This window comes from Podarcis vaucheri (genome assembly GCF_965113315.1).
Source record: "Podarcis vaucheri genome assembly, chromosome: 12".
Lineage (NCBI taxonomy): Eukaryota > Metazoa > Chordata > Lepidosauria > Squamata > Lacertidae > Podarcis > Podarcis vaucheri.
Genome location: NC_138750.1, coordinates 39,109,364 through 39,131,536, shown reverse-complemented (window position 1 = coordinate 39,131,536; position 22,173 = coordinate 39,109,364). Strand labels below are relative to the sequence as shown.

Below are 22,173 nucleotides of genomic sequence, written 5' to 3'. Positions count from 1 at the left end.
GGAGAGAAAAATGTGTGGTGCAAAACCATTCTTCTTTATGACTAATAATAAATTAATGCAGCTTAATGCAAACCACAAGTTTTAAAGTGTGCAAACATTATTATTTTCAAACTGGCTTTTACTTCAGTTCGGATACTGCCAACTGGGACACGGGTTTGAATGGAGGTAAAACAAGACTTTCATAAGCTCAGCTGTGAGCCTTGGTGGGAGAAACCCTGGTGATTAAAATTCCTCCACTGGGAACCCTGAAAACATTTCAGGGATGGTAGAAGAGCTTGAGGAAACCTGGTGACAAAGAGGAAGACTAGGGAGACTTCCCTAGGGAGGCTTCCCTAACTTTGTGGCCTGGGTTTGGCCCTTAGTGTGAGGATGAACCCGTGATCCTAGAGCAGCACTCTGTAACCTGACTACATCTGCCGTCAACCCTGGCCATTACCCGTGACAGATGGGGCTAATGGGAGTTGGAGTCCTTCAACTTCTGAAGGGCACAAGGTTGAGGAAGGTTGTCCCAGACTGTCCAACAACTAATCCATATAGTAACCAGGACAGTTGTTGTTGTTGTTTAGTCGTTTAGTTGTGTCCGACTCTTCGTGACCCCATGGACCAGAGCACGCCAGGCACTCCTCTGTCTTCCACTGCCTCCCGCAGTTTGGTCAGACTCTTGTTTGTAGCTTCGAGAACACTGTCCAACCATCTCATCCTCTGTCGTCCCCTTCTCCTTGTGCCCTCCATCTTTCCCAACATCAGGGTCTTTTCTTCTCATGAGGTGCCCAAAGTATTGGAGCCTCAGCTTCACGATCTGTCCTTCCAGTGAGCACTCAGGGCTGATTTCCTTAAGAATGGATACGTTTGATCTTCTTGCAGTCCATGGGACTCTCAAGAGTCTCCTCCAGCACCATAATTCAGGACAGTAGTAGTAGTATATTTATATCCCATTCTTCCCAGGTACTGGGAGGAGGTGGGCAGGGAATGAGGTTGAGGAACTGGGAGGAAAGAGCTGTGTGATGAACCATGTGGGCTGTTCTGCACCCACTAAACTTTCCTGCTGCCTTCAGGTGTGGTGGATGCTACTCTGTCACTGGTGTTAAAGTAACATTCGCCTGCCTGTCCAGTTGGCTTCCGGGTGCAGAATGAAGCAGACAGCATCTTGTCCTTTGTGCCAGGTGGAAAAAATGTTTTGGGGCAGCCCTAATAATCACATTAAGGGAATGGAAATATAAAATGTGGGGCTTTTCACTCATGATCGCATTAGTACCCTACACAAGAATAAATGAAAGAAGACAAAGTTGGAACAAATCTACAGCAAAATGGTCTCCATTTGTTTTTGCAAAAATAATGCTCTAAATCCAAATACGGAAGCACACTTTTCAGCGATTTAGAGTAATTTAAGATCTCTAATAATATACACAATGTGCCTTAAATATTTTAAAGTATACTATAACCATGCAATGGATTGGTAACGGTGCAATTATGCAGCTGTGCTATTTATATAAGCATGTAGTTAACATGTTTTGTTGTGTTTTCTTTCTTGTTTGTTAAGGTTATTGTGTTAAGATTATTTTGGAAGTAAAAATAAAAAAACACCAGACTTTTTACCAGATGTGTTCTATGGGACATGCTGTTATTTGTGAAACTTAATAATATGAAGACAAAAAAATGTGATTTTTAATTATTGTATATTAATGTTTACAAATGGGACGCGGGTGGCACTGTGGGTAAAACCTCAGCGCCTGGGGCTTGCCGATCACATGGTCGGCGGTTCGAATCCCCGTGGCGGGGTGCACTCCCGTCGTTCGGTCCCAGCTCCTGTCCACCTAGCAGTTCGAAAGCACCCTTAAGTGCAAGTAGATAAATAGGTACCGCTTTATAGCGGGAAGGTAAACGGCATTTCCGTGTGCAGCACTGGTGCTGGCTCGCCAGTTGCAGCTTTGTCACGCTGGCCACGTGACCCGGAAGTGTCTGCGGACAGCGCTGGCTCCTGGCCTATAGAGTGAGATGAGCGCACAACCCTAGAGTCTGTCAAGACTGGCCCGTACGGGCAGGGGTACCTTTACCTTTAATGTTTACAAATAGCTAATAAACTGTCAAAAAGGAGTCAAAATCTCAGGAACATTCATAGGCTGTGCTTGTTTTGATTTGCTGATTAATTGGGAACTGCACTGGTACATAGTCTTCATTTCTTCAAGCTATTTGAATTGCATTGGCTTTAATTCTTACCAGTAAAAATTAGGTGCAAAAAAGAAATAAATTCTTATATTTCTATCCTTCAGAGCTACCTATTCCACAATTCATTCTCCTTGTAGTACATTATGCCCGATATATGCTTTTAGTATGAGCAAAGAAGTTATTGTGATGGAACAGCTGAAATTTGAGAAGATTCTGATTTATAGTGTGAATTTATTAATGCTTAGCAGAGCATTCTCAAATGTAAATGTGGTTATAGCAGTACTAGAAGAAATTCTTTATACATATAATGTTTACATGACTTCTGACGGGTATCTCCTGCTATTTTAAATACAACTAGTAGTTCCCCAGCTTCATGAAGAATGTTTTGAATTCAGGGAAACTGCTCCTGACTTTTGAAAGATACAGATCGCCTTGCAGATTAATACTTAGTGGTACAGTGGGACCTCGGGTTAAGTACTTAATTCGTTCTGGAGGTCCATTCTTAACCTGAAACTGTTCTTAACCTGAAGCACCACTTTAGCTAATGGGGCCTCCCGCTGCTTCCGTGCTGCCGGAGCACGATTTCTGTTCTCATCCTGAAGCAAAGTTCTTAACCTTAAGCACTATTTCTGGGTTAGCAGAGTCTGTAACCTGAAGCATATGTAACCTGAATCGTATGTAACTCGAGGTACCACTGTATTTACACCAAGCTCCTTTGTTTGCTGGGGGAAAAAATCTGTTAAACAACACCTCAGATTTGGAGGGTGTGCCCCCATCTTCTGGAAAAAATGTTTTTCTTTCTTTCTACATTTGGAGTTACAGGAACTGAAACATTTAATTTGATGCAAAATTTTAATGAACTCTGTTAATTACAATATTTCCTTAGATTTTGAATTCTGTTCTTATTTTTAGAAAAATTGTGCTGTATCCACTGAATCTGAATTCCAGTACAACTTGCATTTAAGACTGGGTAGGGTGACAGCTCTCCAGATGTTTTTGGACTACAACTCCCATCACCTCTGACCATTGACCATGCTGGCTGGGACTGAAGGGAGCAGAAGCCCAGTAATATCTGGAGCAGGATTTCCCAAACGTGCGTCTGCAGCTGTTTTGGGATTACAATTCCCATCATCCAAGACCACTGGTCCTGCCAGCTAGGGATGATGGGAGTTGTAGTTCAGAAACAGCTGAAGACCCAAGTTTCGGAGACTCTAGTCTTGAGGACACCAGGGATTGCTGAGCTAGATCCTTATATAGACCAAATCTGCCATGTAAACTTTTCAAGTCTTTTTCAAGGGGACAATGAGACTGTATTTCCCATCATGCATTTAAAAAAGTGATCACGTGTGGTGTACCGCTTGTGGAATGTTCATCATTCCTCTTCCTATACATTGGGATTCTTTCATTCTTGCTGTATAAGTTGATCTTCTACTTGTGGACACATAATGTACAAACTCCTGCATACAAAAGTTATTGAAGCCAATGCATGTGACATATTTAGTAGATGCAGTAGTTCAGAAAACAAATGCATTACCTAAAAAAGGCATTAGTTGGTATACTTTGAAAGATTGGGGATCTGGAGGAAAGTTCTTTCAATATTACTTTATATTGTACTTAACCAATTTCCCTTCCACAGTGTTTTCTTCTCTAAGTCTTGGCCTTCTTCCTGAACGTTCAGCTACTCTAATGGTATATGAAGATGTTGTACAGATAGTCTCAGGATTTCAAGGTATGTGGTGCAAAGGGACTTTCTTTGCTTTGTCATAATAATTTTTACCTGTCCCACAGCTAGAGCTAGGACTTTAGCCTTTTCCCACCTTGACATCCTGATGGTGGCAGGAAGGTGTGTTAGCTGAGCTGAATTAGGTGATCTAGAGAGCCAGTAGAAGCCTCTACTGCCCTTACCTAATAATTTCTTATGCCTGGCTCCTAGGATGCAACTCACGTGAACAACTCATCCCTTTAAAAACAGATATTTGCTCTTTATAAAGCAAGTTTTAAGTTGTGCATCTCCCAAGATGGAATTGAACACCCTGAGGTTTTCATAGTAGGTGACAAATAATACAGATAAATTGCAGGAGATTGGGTTGCTTGATTAATGACATATGCATAATCTGCATATGAATAAAGCACTCTCTGAGAAAAAAAGCCGACTTTATTAGTGGTTTTGGATTACGCATGCACATTTCACAGCTGTAAATTCTTTAAAGTTGACAGTTGCTGTCTGTAGCAATTGTAGTTTTGTGATGGTGCTGAAAATTCTGTCTTAAAAGAGATCCCACAATTCCTTGAGGGAAAGGAACCATGGCAGTGGAACCGGTTTACGTCTGTACTGCTGTTATGGCCTGAAGCCACAGCCCATCACCTTGTACATCCTGTATTGAAGGAGCCAAAACTGTGCTTCTGTTCCACAGCATGAATTGTCTAAGCTGCAGCTGAGGATTCTTGGAGAGGTTTCTTTTCTTTTGCAATGAGTCGTCTGAGATAATAAAATTATTCTGCGTTACTCTGCTGCTTTTGTTTTTGTTGTGGATACTCATCCATATGCATATGCAAAGCAGCACAGGCAGAGATTTATGACTGAGCAGAGCTATCCCTGAGGTAGAGCAAATATCACTATGTATTGTACAACATGGGGGAGCTATGCATGTTCCAGGGTTTCTCATAGTTAACTTCGCTAATATGCAAAAATAAAAAATGCTACCTTCAATTTGCCTTCGACTGCTTTAAAAGGGGACCTCTTAATATTTGAGAAATGTCTTGGATTGCCAGCTGCCTTTGCCACCTCCTGACAAAAGGGACGGTGAGTGCCAGGGAGAGGCTCAGGGGCTTTGCAAGCCCCCGGGGGCTTCATTGAACCCAAAGGTGCCCTGATAGTGATCCCAGATTCAGCAGCTGTCTGTGGTTTGTGCCCGCATTGTGTTTCAGAAAGCTGCTATAATTGTTCCAATACATTGCTGTTGTTCTAAGTGAAAAGTGTTTATTATTTAGTTTACTTTATTATTACATTTATATCTCACCTTTCCTCCAAGGAAATGCTCGATACGGCATACAAGGGTCTCCCCCCTCTCCATTTTACCCTCACAACATTTTGTCCTTACCTGGGAGTAAGCCCCATTGAACACAGTAAGGCTTTATTTTGAGTAGGCGTAAGTTTGTACTGCAAGCTCTGGTTCTGAGTACATAACTGGATATGAATTTATTTTTATTGCGGGCAGAAAGCACTTAGTCGCCTTAGCGGTCACTTGCGGCATTTGTATCTCTCCCCGTAACATAAATTTCTCTGAGTGGCTTACAAATAAATAGGTAGGAAAAAGAATAGGTATGAGAGCAATTTGAATACAAATAAGACAAAGAATCAAAAGCATCATAAATAACAATGAAAACAAAATTCACCAGGCATCCTAAGTTAAGTCAACAGATTTTAGAAGTGAAAGGCCCAGACTACACTGAATATTTGAAAGGCCTGAATGAACAGAAAGGTTTTCACTTGGAGCTGAAAAGACTGCTAAGTTTAAGGTCCTATGTGTCCTCTTTTTCCAGGACACATCCACTTTTTCAGGGGTAAAATTTGAGACAAATTGCATTTATTTGCTTTGAATGGCTGTCATAGTGTCCTCTTTTTTGATCTTCAAAATATGGGAACACTAGATGACACCAGTCGTACCTCCCTGGGAAGGTTGTTCCACAATTGGGGTGCCACTACTGAAAAGGCTATGTCCCTAGTGATTCCCAGTCCCTGGTGATTACCAGCAGTTGGAGGATGGATGGCGACTAACAGATTGAGGTTGAATCCTGACAAGACAGAAGTACTTGGGGGACAGGAGGCGGGCAGGTGTGGAGGACTCCCTGGTCCTGAATGGGGTAACTGTGCCCCTGAAGGACCAGGTGCGCAGCCTGGGAGTCATTTTGGACTCACAGCTGTCCATGGAGGCACGGGTCAATTCTGTGTCTAGAGCAGCTATTTACCAGCTCCATCTGGTACGCAGGCTGAGGCCCTATCTGCCCACGGACTGTCTCGCCAGAGTGGTGCATGCTCTGGTTATCTCTTGCTTGGACTATTGCAATGTGCTCTATGTAGGGCTACCTTTGAAGGTGACCTGGAAACTACAACTAATCCAGAATGCAGCAGCTAGACTGGCAACTGGGAGTGGCCGCCAAGACCATATAACACCAGTCCTGAAAGACCTACATTGGCTCCCAGTACGTTTCCAAGCACAATTCAAAGTGTTGGTGCTGACCTTTAAAGCCCTAAACGGCCTTGGTCCAGTATACCTGAAGGAGCGTCTCCACCCCCATCGTTCTGCCCGGACACTGATGTCCAGTGCCAAGGGCCTTCTGGCGGTTCCCTCATTGCGAGAAGTAAGGTTACGGGGAACCAGGAAGAGGGCCTTCTCGGTAGTGGTGCCCTCCCTATGGAACGCCCTCCCACCAGATGTCAAAGAGAACAACAACTACCAAACTTTTAGAAGACATCTGAAGGCAGCCCTGTTTAGGGAAGCTTTTAATGTTTGACAGACTGCTGTAATTTAATATTTTGTTGGAAGCTGCCCAGAGTGGCTGGGGAAACCCAGCCAGATGGGCTGGGTATAAATATATTATTATTATTATTATTATTATTATTATTATTATTATTATTACATTTGGGGGAAGCATTCAGTTATGAAACTAGTGTAAATGACAGAAAGCTGTTGGAAGTAAAGCTCATCTTTTGAGTAGGCATTAAAATTATGATTCCTTAACTCATTTTTACACAGATTTAAAGCTAGATGTATTGAATGAGGACCCCAAAGCAATATAGCTGGTCACCCTAGAACCACATACCATACCTTGTAATAAGGAGTTAATCCTTGATTGGCAGGGTTTTTTTTGTTTTCTTTAAGTACACTCCATGTATTGAAAAAGAAGCTCTTGGGAATACAGTAACAGCTGTTTTAAATCTTCATTTGCATGTTATGCAAAAGCTTGCAGATGGGACCTGGCTGTGTTTGCTGCAAAGCTTTGTTAATGGTACAAATTTGTGGAGAAGTGCTTTTGGCTTCAGAAGCAGATACCTAATGGGACCTGAAATGATAAATACTACATGAAGCTGTCTCTAATCCTTCCAAGACTCCAAACCCTCCAATCCCATTAAGTGGCTTTGAACAAAAGTTCATTGTTGGTTGAGAGTTCAAGGAAAGCATAAATCATTAGAAGACGGCTTCCCCTACAGGGGATTTCCACAGGGGTGGAGGCTTGGTATACGACGGGCAGATTGTTTGAACTCAACAGCATCAAACCAAGTTGCTCTAGACCCGGAGGATGGAGGTTTGAGGTGATAGCTCTTTTCTTGACACCTGAGCCAGCAAAGACTCCTGCACTCCTGGCTTTCTGGAACTACTGCCTTGCTTCAGTGACTATAAAGTAGCAGGAATTTAATTCAGAAACCTGGGGAGGACCATAATGGTTTCTCTGGACATGATTCCACTCTGGAACTTTCTTCAAGCAGAGAGATGCTGCAGGCCAGTGGTGCAATGCTTTCCCTATGTTCACATTCCCTCAAGAGGCATCCTCCTGGGGCCTCAATGCCAGTGGTGGCTGGGGTCATAGGCAACATTGGGTGGACCATAGGCTGTACTTAAGCCATTCAAAAGTCAGAGATTTCTGCATACACACATGCATGCAGCCCTCACGTAACTTCCTCCTGCATTATTGCAGTTTAGTGGCATATTCTAGCTGAACAAAAGCATGGAGCAGGGCCTGCGTGTGGCCTTTGGAGGGAGTGTAAGGCACAGAGCCAGAGAGAAAGCAAGTGAACACCTGGAGAACAAATGAGCCCCCCCCCACACATGTGGCACTGTGGTCTAAACCACTGAGCCTCTTGGGCTTGCTGATCAGAAGGTCAGCAATTCAAATCCCTGCAACGGGGTGAGCTCCCATTGCTCTGTCCCAGCTCCTGCCAACCTAGCCATTCAAAAAAACACAAGTGCAAGTAGATAAATAGGTACCACTGTGGCAGGAAGGGAAACGGCATTTCCATGTGCTCTGACTTCCGTCACAGTGTTGCGCTGCACCAGAAGCAGTTTAGTCATGCTGGCCACATGATCCGGAAAGCTGTCTGTGGACAAACGCCGGCTCCCTCAGCCTGAAAGCAAGATGAGTGCCACACCACAACCCCATAGTTGCCTTTGACTTGACTTAACCGTCCAGGTTTAACAGTCCTCCTTTGCAGGAAACACTGGGAATGGCAGTTCTGTGTTTTAAATGTACTCTGCAGGTGTACATTGAATTGAATTGCCCTGTCACATTACTTCTGTGTGCCTGATCGTTTGCTCACGTTCAGGATTTACATGGACTAACACAAGTAGCCGTTTCCTGCTGCAGATAACTTTAGACAGCAATCTTGGGCACATTTAACAGTGAATGCAATGGAACTTGCTTCTGAGAAGGTATACATAGGACTGCACCGTTAAAGGTACATTTTGACTTTGAAGAGGGAAGGTGGCTTCCTTTTAGATGAAATAGCCAAACATCCTAGCTGAATTAACCATTGGGATCTTGTATCACTTATTGCTTGCTTAATTGTCGAATGGTAATTGCTGCTGGCGTTGTTTGCTTTCACTGGAATCCATTAAATTAAGCAAACCATGAATGCTGGCTATCTCCCATCGGTATCATAAATGTAATCCTGTGGGGAATATGGGGGATATCATGGCTTTGCTACTAAAGTTATAATTGCATTTATAGAAAACTTGCTTCATGTAGATGGCTATTGTCACATTCATTTGCTTAGCTGCTCTGTTCCTTTGCTTATTGCTAGGTGCACGGATCCAGCCCAAAGTTCATTTTCAAAGGAGAGCCTTGAAACTGCCAGAGAATACCAGCTTTAGCGACCTCACAGCATTTCTTACTTCAGCTAGTTCACCTTGGGAAGTGGATAGTTTTCCTTATTTACAAGGATATGATGGCAATGGAACTGGTAAACTTTTGTTCTTGTGATTATTAAAGTATGTTTTAAGTTATATCGGACTAGTTTAGTTCGAGTATTACCAGAATAGTACCATTTCTGTGTAGTCACTAGTACCGTTATTTACTGCCTGTATTAACTCTTTTCCTGAATTATTATTTTTTTAAAAAAGGATGCCCCAACCCCCAAAATCATTTGTAGCAGTCCTGTGAGGCTAGTGACCCACCAAACTGAACTCAGCCCTCTGCTGTTCTGCTTCATGGGTCACAGACTGTGCAGGCCTGATTTACGGCCTTTTAAAGTGCAAAGGATAAAAACAAAACCCTACATTTAATTTATACTTGGTCAGAATGACCTGTTCCCCTTCCCTTCCTCAAGGCTGCCTGCATCTAGTTCTCTGCATCAATGTTGAAATGATAGGGCACCTAGCAGGCACTCCTGCCATTGCAGGAACTTGTCCTAAGAGACCTTGAGGCTCACAGGGGAAGCTGGACAGTGTCCCACCAAGAAGCCAAGTCAGGAATGCAAGGCACCCAAAGTATCTACAGGACCTTGGAGAGCTCCCAGGGTCCTGCTGAGCTTGCACTGCAAGCTGATGTCTCAGCAAGCATCTAGCGCAGCCTTTCTCAACCTGTGGGTCCCCAGATGTTGTTGAACTACAACTCCCATCACCCCTAGCTAGCAAGGCCAGAGCTCGGGGATGATGGGAGTTGTAGTCCAACAACATATGGGGATAACCGCTGATCTAGCGACAACCAATTTCTTATAAGTATTATGGACCTGTCATGCGGTACACCCCACCTTCCCAGATGAACTGACTGGCTTTTAAGGGGCTGTCACCATATTCTGCAGCACTTGGATCCTGATAGGCTGGGGAGACGGGTGCCATGTCTCAGTCAGGGGGGTCTGGAAGACAGCCCTAACTGTTCTTTCCCAAGACCAGAGCTGAAGCTTCATCATCCTCTGAACCCCCTGTGTTGCACAGTGCATGGTCTCTGGGTCGTGGATCACGGCAAGGTGAAGGGATGCAGCGGAATGGGGAAACTGACAGGCCATTCATATGTGCATGAAAGTACTTTCAATTCACACCTTGGATTTATTTGCTAAATGTCCACATGCAGAGGAAGCATTGCCGCCGCAGGATGACAGGAACAACAATTGCTTGTCATTGTCATCCTTCGCTTGCCACTTTCTTTGTCACCAGCAAGCTGTTGGTGTATGGGATGGACATAGCAAGACAATGTAATCAGTGGTGCTTTCATCTGAGAGGCATGTGGCCAAACTCTTAAGCAATTTGAAACAAGGAAGTTAAAACCTCTGTAGGATTGTAATGTTGAATTGGAATGAGCTGAAGGCCAAACTGTACATTAGTTAATGATGTGATTAGCAATCACGTTGTAGCTTTCTAAAATAAAAGTAAAAATTGGGTATTGTGGGGATGGTAGTCTTCAGCCATATGGATAGGGATGTTTAAGCCTTCCATCTCCAGCTGCAATCATGAAGCCAATTTGAGGGTTTTTCCTCTAATGTCACATGGGAAGAGGGGGATTTTTACCAAGAACTAGCCCTTTTTATTTTTTAAAAAACCACATTGTGATTGTTAATCACACCATTAACGCAATGTTCATTTTGGCTTTGCCACTGCCTGTAACTTGCCTCATATGCTTTAAATTTTGCAAAGTGGTGTCCTGGTCATGCCACCCTTAGGTAGCAGGAAGCTGATTCGTTAATAAAAAATAGTGGGTGTTCACGTGATCACTCTATGTATTAATTGGCTTTGAAAGTTATATTTTATGCATTTTCATACTGTTGTTCATTTGCTTACAGGAAATAACACTAGGTATGATCTTACTCCTGTCACTGCAGTTAGTGTTCACTTACTCAGAAGCGATGGGACTCCAGTTCCAGTGAATGGACCCATCTATGTAACAGTGCCTCTCCCTACAACCAACAACTTGAAGCATAGCACCCATGTGCCCGCTTGGAGGTTTGACCAAAAATTTGGTAAGGAGCCTTTTGTCACTAATCCTCAATTTTCAAACACGTCATTAGATAATTCACAACCTCAGGTTGAAACACAGCTGAAGAGTAATGAGAGGCAATTATTCATGATGGTTCAAGAATGATTTGTTGTTGCTTGATTATGAGAATTCTCCTTTGCGGTTCTTATTTTACAGTTTGGGGTAGAATTTTTAAGGGAGCCTCCTGGAGAAGTGAGATTTGTCATTTTGTGTTTCACAAAGCCAAGCGTGACACTGCCTTTATTGTTGTTTGCCAGTTGGATTTTGGCTCTCTTTTAGTTTAATTCCAGTATGTAGAATCCATTAATTCAAGAGGCCATTTACTTCAGTTTTCATTTACGATTCAAGATTGTCATTTTTACTTCTGTGAAGGGAGACAGAAAATTGACTCATACTTGCCTGGTTTATTTCCTGCAAGTAGCAGTCCACCTTTTCCTGTATCCTGTTTAAAAGGTTGGCACATACATTTGCAAATGATTGCGAGGAAAGAGGCTTTCTGAATTAGATCATTAAGTCACAGTGGCCAGGCACTTAAATCTCTCGCTCCTCTGGTTATCTGCTTTATATATTGCTCCCTGCTGAGTATTTTTAAAAAATGCTACATGTGCAGCTGTAAATAGTATGCAGTTGGTAAGCTGAATGAAGGGAATTTCCTCATCTGGTATTTAAACATCTGTTTCAGCAAATACGGATAGAACAGTCCTTGGCAAATTTAGCCATATTCACATTAATTTAGGGCAGTGGTGGCTAACCTCAGTACCAGTAATACTGGACTTCAGTACCCATCATCCCTGACCATTGACCATACTGGCAGAGGCTCATGGGAGTAGAAGTCCAATACCTAGAGAGTCACCATCCCTGGTTTGGGGCCTATGTTTCCAATGGCATGGGGACACTTTTTATTTTATCGTGATAAATTTATTACATATGACAACAGTTATGAGTAATATTCTTAATAACAGCAGTAATAATAATGAGCAGCATCTTTGCTATGAATACAATTATTTTATTTCAAGAATTAGGACATAAAATTCAATATTTGTAATTTTTTTAAAAAAATATAAAGCTGATTTTTCAGTTTGCAAACAAAACAGTGCATAAACACAGAAGTAAACAAAGTACCATATCAGATATACTGTTAAGTTACCAGTGTTGATAAACAGGGGGAGGGATTTCCTAATATAATATCCTGCTTAGCATTCCAAAATCATCTTCAAATTTCTGAACACCTGAAATCTTCCTTGTCCAACACTCATGGACTGCATAACCGTATTTAACTTCACAAGATTGCAGAGTTTTATGTACCATTCTGTTAAATATGCCAGCTCACATCTCCACCCCAATTTTTTGCCAAGCTCGTCCCCAAGTACTTTCTTCCCCTGTGCTTTATCAACTTATCAGCAATGACTGAAAATACCCATTCGGCCAAGCCTTGACTTTACCTGCCTGACATGTGACATCTTATATGTCATATGTGACATCAGGATTAGGGCAGGTGGGTGTAACTTGGCAAAAATGGCCTCCCAGGCCAATTGGAGAGACTTTGTGGGTATAATTGAGCCCATGGGCCAGAGGTTCCTCACGTCTAAAGAGGAAGGACAACTTGTCGGACCACTTCAGTCCAGAGTCTGAAAGCAGCTGACGACATCATTGACATGCATTGGCACATATCACTAGGGCTGCTGTGCTCAGAAAGTGTCATGTGTTGTAACCCAATGTAGGAAGATCCACTGAAGTCAATAGCTCTTTCTTCCACATAAATGTCCTTAGGACTGTTATATTAAAGCAAAAAATAATAATAAATCACGCTGATCGTTTACTTTGCAATTATCCATTTATATGCCATATTACTCCAAGCAAGAATGAAGCATTGCAAACAAAACTTAACTGCCTTGGATGCAAAGCATACTAAATTAAAGGAGTGGCACCTTTTGAATAATTGATAAAATTAAACAGCCTAATTGTGCCCTGGAGACATTTCTAAGTTTATTCCACGAGCTGGAGATACACTCCATGTCTTAATCTGCAGCAGTTGCCTCTACTGGAGATGGCAGGCAGAGAGATGCATTAGTGGGATGTACTGTCACGCCTTTGAAGGAAGCCCTCGATTTTCAGGGTCTAAAGTAAGCATACATCCATTAGCCTGTGATGTTAATGTACAGGTGGAGATAGAAAGGTAGCCCGCCAGATTTCCCACGACTCGATGAAATTCACCGACTTATAGTGCAATGTGAATTATTTCTGATGTTTGTTAGAAGTCCATCAGTGGCCTTTTGACTTGTTCCCTTTCCTCTTCCTGCTCAAGCAGCTTTGCCAGTGTTTGCTGTGCCTTGTATGCAAACAGGCCAAGGACAATGGGTTGCTGCTGGATTGCTCCTTGTGCCTCACCCTGAATACATTTTATGCCAACATCCTTAGGAGCCCCTCCAGACTGCTGTCGCTTTTGGCAGGTGTGTTCTGCAACACGATAATAGAGCTTTAGTGGTTTATTTTATACTGGGCCGTCCACACATCATTCTGCTTTATTAGATGTTCTGCGACACTCCCTCAGTGTTGTTGCATTGCCGTTGTCTGGAGGGGTGCTCTCACACTACAGCACAACTAAAGTGGAGCAACCCACCTGCTCCCCCAGAACATTTGCAATATTAAAAAGTTACAGGATTTCAGCAGGGCATTTTGAGACATGCATCCCTTGAGAATGAAGCAGTGCGTCTGCTCCAAAACTTTTGCAGGCACTTAACAGTATCAGAAGTAGCATTTATTGGCTGCGTCTGCATGATAGGAAAGGGAATTTGCGTGCTTTGCTCTTGTGTGCTCTTTCCTTTTCAGTTTCCGCGAGATGCAGCTTCTTGTGTAGCATTCTTGGCTCACATCCTCCTTTTCCTGAACTCTTAGCCGACATCCTGGACCATAACCGTGTTTTTAGCTCTATTTCATGCAAAATAGACCACTGTGACCCCCTCTGAGTAAATCTAAACCGAGCGCCAGTTAATCCAATAGTAATTGTGATGGATCGTTTGCATGCCAAGGTGCTGCCCACCGGCTTAGTGTACTGAAGGTGCTTACCTGCACCGCTTTGGGATAAAAAGTTTGGAGGTGATCCGCGGAAAATGCCTGACATATTTTGAGTCAATGCGCACAGTTGGCCCTTCAGGACTGACTGTACAATACCTACAAACGTCAGGCATTGCTTTCCCCAGAGATTTTCACCAGGAAAGATTGGAGATGAGCCTCATGTTTTCATACTTCCTCTTCCTGGGTGAGGAGAGTGGAGAAGGGAAGTCCTACAGCCCACTGGATTTAAAAGAGGAGTAAACTGAATGAATAAATACAAACTGAATGAATAAATGCAGAACAAATACATTTTATATTGTTGGATCCAAAATTTGGCAAAGGTAGCATGTGGTGTACATGTTGTTGTTGTTGTTGTTTAGTTGCTTTTCTCACAGAGTGACCCAAAGCAGCTTAAGTTAAAATCAATTAAGAACAACAATAAAAGCACAGCTACAAGACAGGACAACAACTCCAGCCTCAGTAAAAGAGGCCACAGCAGTACCCTTCAAATGAAGGGCCGGGATCAGATAGTTTTCTTTTATTTTTCAAAGTGTTACTGTTTGCGATGGGCACAACTCATTCTGCTTTTGCCTTTGGTAAACAGGCTTTGGAAGATTCTGTACTGGTTGGGGGAAAACTGCAAAGCTTGTTTGATCAGCTTTGGGGACAAAAGGAATATTTGGGGAGGTAGTAGAAAAGCCCTGCCTCTCCCAAAATGCTTTTCATCTGTTTCCATTTGTCTCCAGCCTCAAAATCCTCAGATGTGTACACCTACCCAGTGGTGAATGTGTTCAAGTTTAAGGTACACAAATGTATACAGAAGTGTGCAAATGAACAGCAGAACTGTGGTAAAAGACCATAGTGGCATACAAAACACATCTTAAGAAATTATCTTTCATCCATACAAGTCGTACCTCAGAAGTCAAACAGAATTCATTTCGGAAGTCCATTCGACTTCCAAAACATTCAGAAGCTCCTGCAGCCAATCGGAAGCTGTAGGAGGCCCATCAGACGTTCGGCTTCCAAAAATAGTTCGCAAACCGGAACAATCACTTCTGGGTGTGTGGCGTTCGGGAGCCAAAACATTCAAGAACTAAGCTGTTTGAAAACCAACATACGACTGTAGTCACTGTGGCCAAGCCGTTTATTGTGGTGCCTACCGAAACATCATCAGATTGCTTGTTATATAATTATTGTTTTCAAGCTACAGAGGGGAAGTTGAGCCACTGCAAAGTTCACAGCTCATGATGTTTTTTATCTGGCAGTTGCTGATAACTTGCTTTGTACATCCTTTTCTGCCTTAAGAGGATATCATTGTTAAATGCTTCTTTCGGAAATTAAAAGAGAAACTATCCTACCCAAGGATTACATGATTTAACCATTTCTAAAGAGTGAGGTATTCCCTGGTTGCTATAGAAATGAACCCCCCCCCAATAGTTTTAAATCAGTTGCAGCAACTACATAATGCAATGCAGACAAATATAATTGCATGGCAGCAGACATGCTATGGTGTAGAGAGGAAAAGATCTGCTGCTGTGTTGAATGCTTTGCATTCTGTTTAGGTTTTACTGGAAAGGAGCAATTAAAAGCTAAGGGTGCAGACATGTTGGTTTGATTTTCTGAAGTGCAGGTGTAAAAGCCAAAGTTGCATACAGGACTTGCAGCTCAACCTCCTCCTATAGACACAGCAGTCCAATTTGCACATCACAGTAAACCATAGTTAATGGTTTGCCATCAGTGTTCCTTTTGCTCCTTTCCACATGCTGAGAAGAAACAAACTGCAGTCCCTGGCTTAGCGTTATGTCTGAACTAGGGGTCATAGTTTGTTCTGCTTCAAGTAAACCATGATCTGTAGCTGGTGTTTGTTCTTGATTTTTTATTGTGGTTTGTTGTAGCACAGTCTCTGAGTCTGATATAACACTAAGTAGGGGATTGTGGCTTTTTCCCCCCCTTGTAAGAGCAGAGAGAGACAAAACAGACAGGTGTAGTCATAGTAAAGCATAGTTAGATGTATGGTTTAGCATTATGAGGATTCAGTGCTGATGTCATACCAGACCATGGTTAAGGAACCTTTAATGTGGTTTAGTGTGTAGTTTGAGCTGATATACTCTGGTTTATGATTGACTGGCAAACTATAATTGGAAGCCGTGAGTTGGAGTGGATTTGTGCACCAAGGTTTGTGCTAACTATAGTCTGGCATTCTTTCAGAATTGACAAACCATAGTTACAACTACTACTACTCCTACAATTGAGATGGTAGCAGAGGGAATGTATTCACATAACACACCGAGTGCTGAAGAACAAAAAGCAGCTCTGACTCGTGGTTTGCCTGTTGAACGTTTCAAAGCTCAAACCATGGCATCGGGTTCTAAACCATGGTTAGCGCAAACCATGGTTGAGCTGAGCCAGAGACTGCAGACAGCCACCAAAAAGAAAACAGCCTTGGAGAGGCTGTTGCTGTAGGTAAAATAAGGCATGTCTATGCTGCATTGGGATTGAAGCCTACAATGAACAGATCCCCGTTTTCAGTGAAATTTCAGTAGGTCTCTGGCAACAGCTCTCAAAGGTTTCAGGCAGAAATCTTTCCTCAGTCCTGAGATCCTAAAAAGTCTACATTTTGATTTGTATGCATATACAGGGATCTCCCCGCTGCAAAACAAAGCCTTCTCCTCCCTGGTGCCCTCTGGGTTTTGTGGACAACATCATCCTTGTCCATTGACCACGCTGTCTGAGGCTGATGTGAGTTGTAGTCTAAAACACCTGGAGGCACCAGATTGGAGGAGGTTGGTGTTTTCATACAAATTAGTTCAGGTACACCTGAGTGATGGGTATAAGCTTTGGAAGCTGCCTTGCTACCAGGCCAAACTACTCACTTGTCAATTCTAGTAATATTGCCTGCTCTGACAGCCACGGGCTGATCCCTTGCTACCTGATCTTTTCGACGGCAGGGTTTGAATTCGGGCCCTTCTGTATGCAAAGCATGTCCCTTTCCACTGAGCTACGGTCACTCCCTGCCCATGATTTGCATTTATGGCCTCTGCCAGGCAAATCAGATGATCTCCCAGGAGGCTGCCTTCCTTTATAGGTTTCGCTTCTAATCAAAACAGTGTGAATTGTGAACTGGGGTGGTGGCTGTGATGTGTCTGAACGCTAACCGTGAAGAGTTGCAACTGAAAAAGAATCCTTTGCATTTATATTTTCTTTTCTTTTTTTCACCAGAGAAGGAAGCAGTATAGTCTATGCCAACCGTGAAGCAGTAATTTGCGGTATAATGTATAATGTCCCTGGAGTTCGTCCTTCGTAGTTCCCCACCCCCCAAAAAAAGCATTTAGGGAGCAAAAACAATGGAAAGCTACCTGTGTGCATAATTCACCCTCCCTCCTCCTTCACTTGTAATTAGAATTGCTAAGTGCAGGGAAGAGCTGTGTTCTTTTGTTCAGTATTAGACAGGTAATTTAAACATACAACGGAAATGCAGACTTAAAATGACAGCAGTAACAAAGGAGGGGGGAAATGAAAAGTTCAACTTGGATTTTAGTAATGAATCAAGCAGTAATCCTTTGCGGGGAGGGGTTTCTTTTCCTGCACTTAGCAAAAATCATATAGATTGCATGTCAGAACAAGTGTACATGTTTAATTTGGTTATCCTAAAGCACGCAAAGTAGGGAAGCCCATCGATACGTTGTAGAGCATCTGAAGTATACCCATCATTCAGCCCGTACACTGAGGTCCAGCTCCGAGGGCCTTCTGGCAGTTCCCTCCCTGCAAGAAGTGAGGTTACAGGGAACCAAGCAGAGGGCCTTCTTGGTAGTGGTGCCCACCCTGTGGAACGTCCTCCCATCAGAAGTCAAGGAAATAAACAACTATCTGATTTTTAGAAGACATCTGGAGGCAGCCCTGTTTAGGGAAGTTTTTAATGTTTGATGTTTTATCGTGTTTTTAATATTCTTTTGGGAGCCACCCAGAGTGGCTGGGAAACCCAGCCAGATGGGCGGGGTATAAATAATTTGTTGTTGTTGTTGTTGTTGTTGTTGCAGAAGGTTGTTGCAGATGTTCAGACCCCAGCATCTCCAGATAGGGCTGGAGGTCTGCTGCTGGTCCATGTAGACAGTGCTGAGCTAGATGGATCTATTAAGAACATAAGGAGAGCTTGCTAGATCAGGCCAATCACAGATCATCCTATTCTCACAGGGGCTGAACTGATTCCTGTGGGATTTCAACAAGCAGAACATGCGCACAAGAGCAGGCTCCCTCCCTTCTGGAGGCAGAACTTCTTCTTCTTTGGCGATCATTCGTAGCCGAGTAAGATTGTCTTCCATAAACACAGTTTTAACAGTGAGTCCGTAAGTGACTGTGGAGGCCAATTCTGGATCCACACGTCCTTCCACTGTGAGGACATAGGTTTCTGGACGGGAGTTGATCACGGTGCAGGTTTGCTAAGCGTGCCTTCCTCTTAGTACATTTCTCCCTTTCGTCCCGAGTTTGAGCATCATCAAAGTCCATGACACTTTTGGTAAAGGCTGTTCTCTAACTGGAGCTCTCACAGGCCAGTGTTTCCCGGTTGTCACTGTTTATACTACATTTTTAAAGATTTGCCTTGAGAGAGTCTTTAAACCACTTTTTTTGACCACCAGCATTATGCTTTCCATTTTTAAGTTCAGAGTAGAGTAGTAGCTTTGGAAAACGATCATCAGGCATCCGCAAAACATGACCAACCCAACGAATCTGATGTTGAAGAACCATTGCTTCAACACTGGTGATCTTTGCTTCTTCCAGTACACTGGCATGAGTTTGCCTGTCTTCCCAAGTCATGTGTAAAAGTGATGTGAGGCAGAGCATAGCCATCCTGACTAGTAGCCACTGATAGCCCTTCCTCCATGACTTGGTACAAGGCAGCTTCCTATGTTTGTTGTTTGCCAAGCCATGATATTTCTGCTATGAAAAGGGTAGCAGGCTGAAGCTAAAATGGTTCATCTGGCTGGAAGCCTTTAGGAAAAAATACTCAGTGAAAGGTGGGAGTAATGAAGGTATGATCTCAGACTATGCTTATTTCTTCTGTTGCCTGGTAACTTCAGAACAATGGTCGGAGCCCCCTATGTATTACAGGAGCAGGGGGAGAACCTCTAGGCCTGAACAGTTGCCACTGTTGTAATTGCCTAGGAGGAACTTCTGAAGTGTTTTATGTTCTCCACTGATAGCTTTCTACTCTAAACAAACCCCCTATATATATATATTGAGGAAAGCTTTCTCGGGCTGATTGATGGCAAGGCATTGTTCTGCCTGGTTTGAGGATAAATGTTTTAACTCTTCATGGGGAAGGTAATTTGCCCGCATTGGAGGAATTCTCCATGCTAAACTTCTTCTTTTTAAAAAATGTAATTAAAAGATGAAAGAAAAGTTGACCATCATGTTAATCCCTATAAGGTGGGGATATGACTTTGAAGTGGAGAGTTAACGTTTGAAGTGCTGCATGCGAGTTCGTTCTGTTTTTGTTCCCTCTGTACCTGTGTGTGTTTCCTAGAAATGTTGTGCAGGCTACCGCCAAAGTGGAACAGGAGGTGGACAAACATGAATTCTAACAGCTGCCCATGCAAACATGTGGAGGAATATCTGGCCTAGGCCCCTAAATCTTTACCACGGTTGGAGAACCTGTGGCTCTCCAAATGCTTTTGGGCTACATCTTCTATATTTCCTGAACATTGGCCATTGGCAGCATCAGAAAGACTACAGTTTCCTCACCCCTGGTCCTACTCTGATTTAGCTGTAGCTCCCAAGGATATTTTCACAATTCTGCTAAATGTGTACCTCTGAAATGGAGATGTCAAAAATTAAACTTTGGAACTTCTTCATGCAAAGTGTGCTCTGCTGTTGAGCTCTCGCCTGTTCTGTGAATCACAGAAGAGTGGGATTTGAATTTGTGCATGCAGAGAACATTGGATTTCCAGGCTGTTAACTTCCCCCTCCCACAGCCATCGCCTTGCATGCCTTGCTAATAAAGGTGGACATCTTCTCTAGCTGCCAGTATGGGAGAAGGTGAGATAATCTGTGGTCCCAGGAGCAGAAACCGATGGCTGTGGGTTGTATTAAGCTAACGTTTGCTCAGAATAGACCCATTAAAATTAATGGGCCTAACTTAGTCATATTCATTCATTTTAATGTGTCTACTCTAAGACTTCAACTTGGATGCCATTCAATTATCACAACTATACCATAGCAGCTAAATGCCCATGATAGTGGGGATTCAGTATTTATCCTAAAGGTTAAAATGGTTTATCGTTTCGATCAGCGGCTGAAATAAACTTTTTCGGATAGAAAAGAAGGTGCAGTAGGCTTAATAATTTATACAAACATTAAGCTTGTTTAAAAGCAAAACATAATTTGGCCACAGTTTGCATGTAACAATAAGCCAAGAACTTTGGCATAACAAACCATAGCTGTTTACGAGCTGGTAAACAAAAGGGTAAGAGGGCAGTTCAGTGTTACATCCAACACGCCGTGCTTTGCTGTTGGCTTAAGAATCCCGACTAGAGAGAAACAAACTGCAGTCCTGCTTTCTGAGCAATATCAGATTGCATACAGCATCATGCACCTCAGTATCGTTTATGGGCATCCCAGGGGCTGTAGGATGTGGCAGATCTCCTTCTCTGAGATCAGAAGCTCTGGTGTTGGATTTCCCCCTCCCAGCTACTGTGGCAAGTTCCACAGCCCTAGCAATGCTAGAGCTCTGATGTTGGTAGGGGCAAAAATGGGGGTGTTGGGGGTGGATTGGAAGCATGCAGGTGGACGATCAGGAGAAGAAGAGTTTGGATTTGATATCCCGCTTTATCCTAAGGACCCTAAGGAGTCTGAAAGCAGCTAACATTCTCCATTCCCTTCCTCCCACACAACAAACACCCTGTGAGGTGAGTGGGGCTGAGAGACTTCACAGAAGTGTGATGGCCCAAGGTCACCCAGCAGCTGCATGTGGAGGAGCGGAGACACGAACCCGGTTCCCCAGATTACGAGTCTACCACTCTTAACCACTACACCACACTGGCTCTCAGAGAAGACATTGATCCAAAGTCCCCCAGCACATGCACAAACCAGAGGTTGAACTACACCAGTCCTGGAGCTGGTGTAGCACAATTCTCTTTATTTTCACTATGGAGAGGGAAATACAGTGGTACCTTGGTTTATTAATATAATCCGTTCCGGAAGCCCGTTCTTAAACCAAAGCATTCTTAAACCAAAGCGTGCTTTCCCATAGCAGCGGAGGACTCAATTTATAAATGGAACACACTCAACAGGAAGTGAAACGTGTTCTGCTTCCAAGTCAAAGTTCACAAACCAAAACACCTACTTCTGGGTTTGCAGCGTTCTTGATCCAAGTTGTTCATAAACTAAGCTTTCTTAAACCAAGGGACCACTGTACTTTGAATAGAGGTTGGGGGCGTGGGGAGTTAGTCCTGCTCTGAAAAATTATGGCGAGGCAGGAGAACACTCCTCTAAGCCTGGAATAATTTGGCCACAATAAGGAAATTTTGTCCGTGGTATGATTATTTTCCACCTAGTCATTTGGACACTTTGGCACCCTGTTTGCAAAACTTAGCAATTCCAAAATACAGACGCGCTTTCACTAACACCAAAATTGAATATACAGTGGTACCTCGGGTTAAGTACTTAATTCGTCCGTTCTTAACCTGAAACTGTTCTTAACCTGAAGCACCACTTTAGCTAATGGGGCCTCCTGCTGCTGCTGCGCTGCCGGGGCACGATTTCTGTTCTCATCCTGAAGCAAAGTTCTTAACCTGAGGTAATATTTCTGAGTTAGCGGAGTCTGTAATTTCGGAGGGTCAATTTCAAAAAATTCTGCTGGAAAAATGGTTATTCCCATGTGGAGATAGCAGTATTGAGTCAGTGGCTTGTGTGCTTCTGGCTTGCACTCTTTATAAAGATTTGAGGAGTGAGGTTGTTACCCCTCTGTTATTGTCCATGTTGGGTCGCTCA

The 22,173-nt window shown here is 43.1% G+C and overlaps 1 protein-coding gene across 3 annotated transcripts in view; it reads left to right on the top strand.

The window, feature by feature from the left end:
• Positions 1-22,173, top strand: part of FAM171A1 (family with sequence similarity 171 member A1) — an 85,164-nt gene that overhangs the window by 49,471 nt on the left and 13,520 nt on the right. For 2 of the 3 annotated variants that reach the window (XM_082193202.1, XM_082193203.1), the window contains 3 exons: positions 3,803-3,895; positions 8,966-9,124; positions 10,940-11,116. In XM_082193202.1, coding sequence (XP_082049328.1) covers positions 3,803-3,895; positions 8,966-9,124; positions 10,940-11,116 — 429 coding nt within the window. The remainder of the gene's footprint in view (positions 1-3,802; positions 3,896-8,965; positions 9,125-10,939; positions 11,117-22,173) is intronic. The other variant, XM_082193201.1, reaches the window with a different exon arrangement.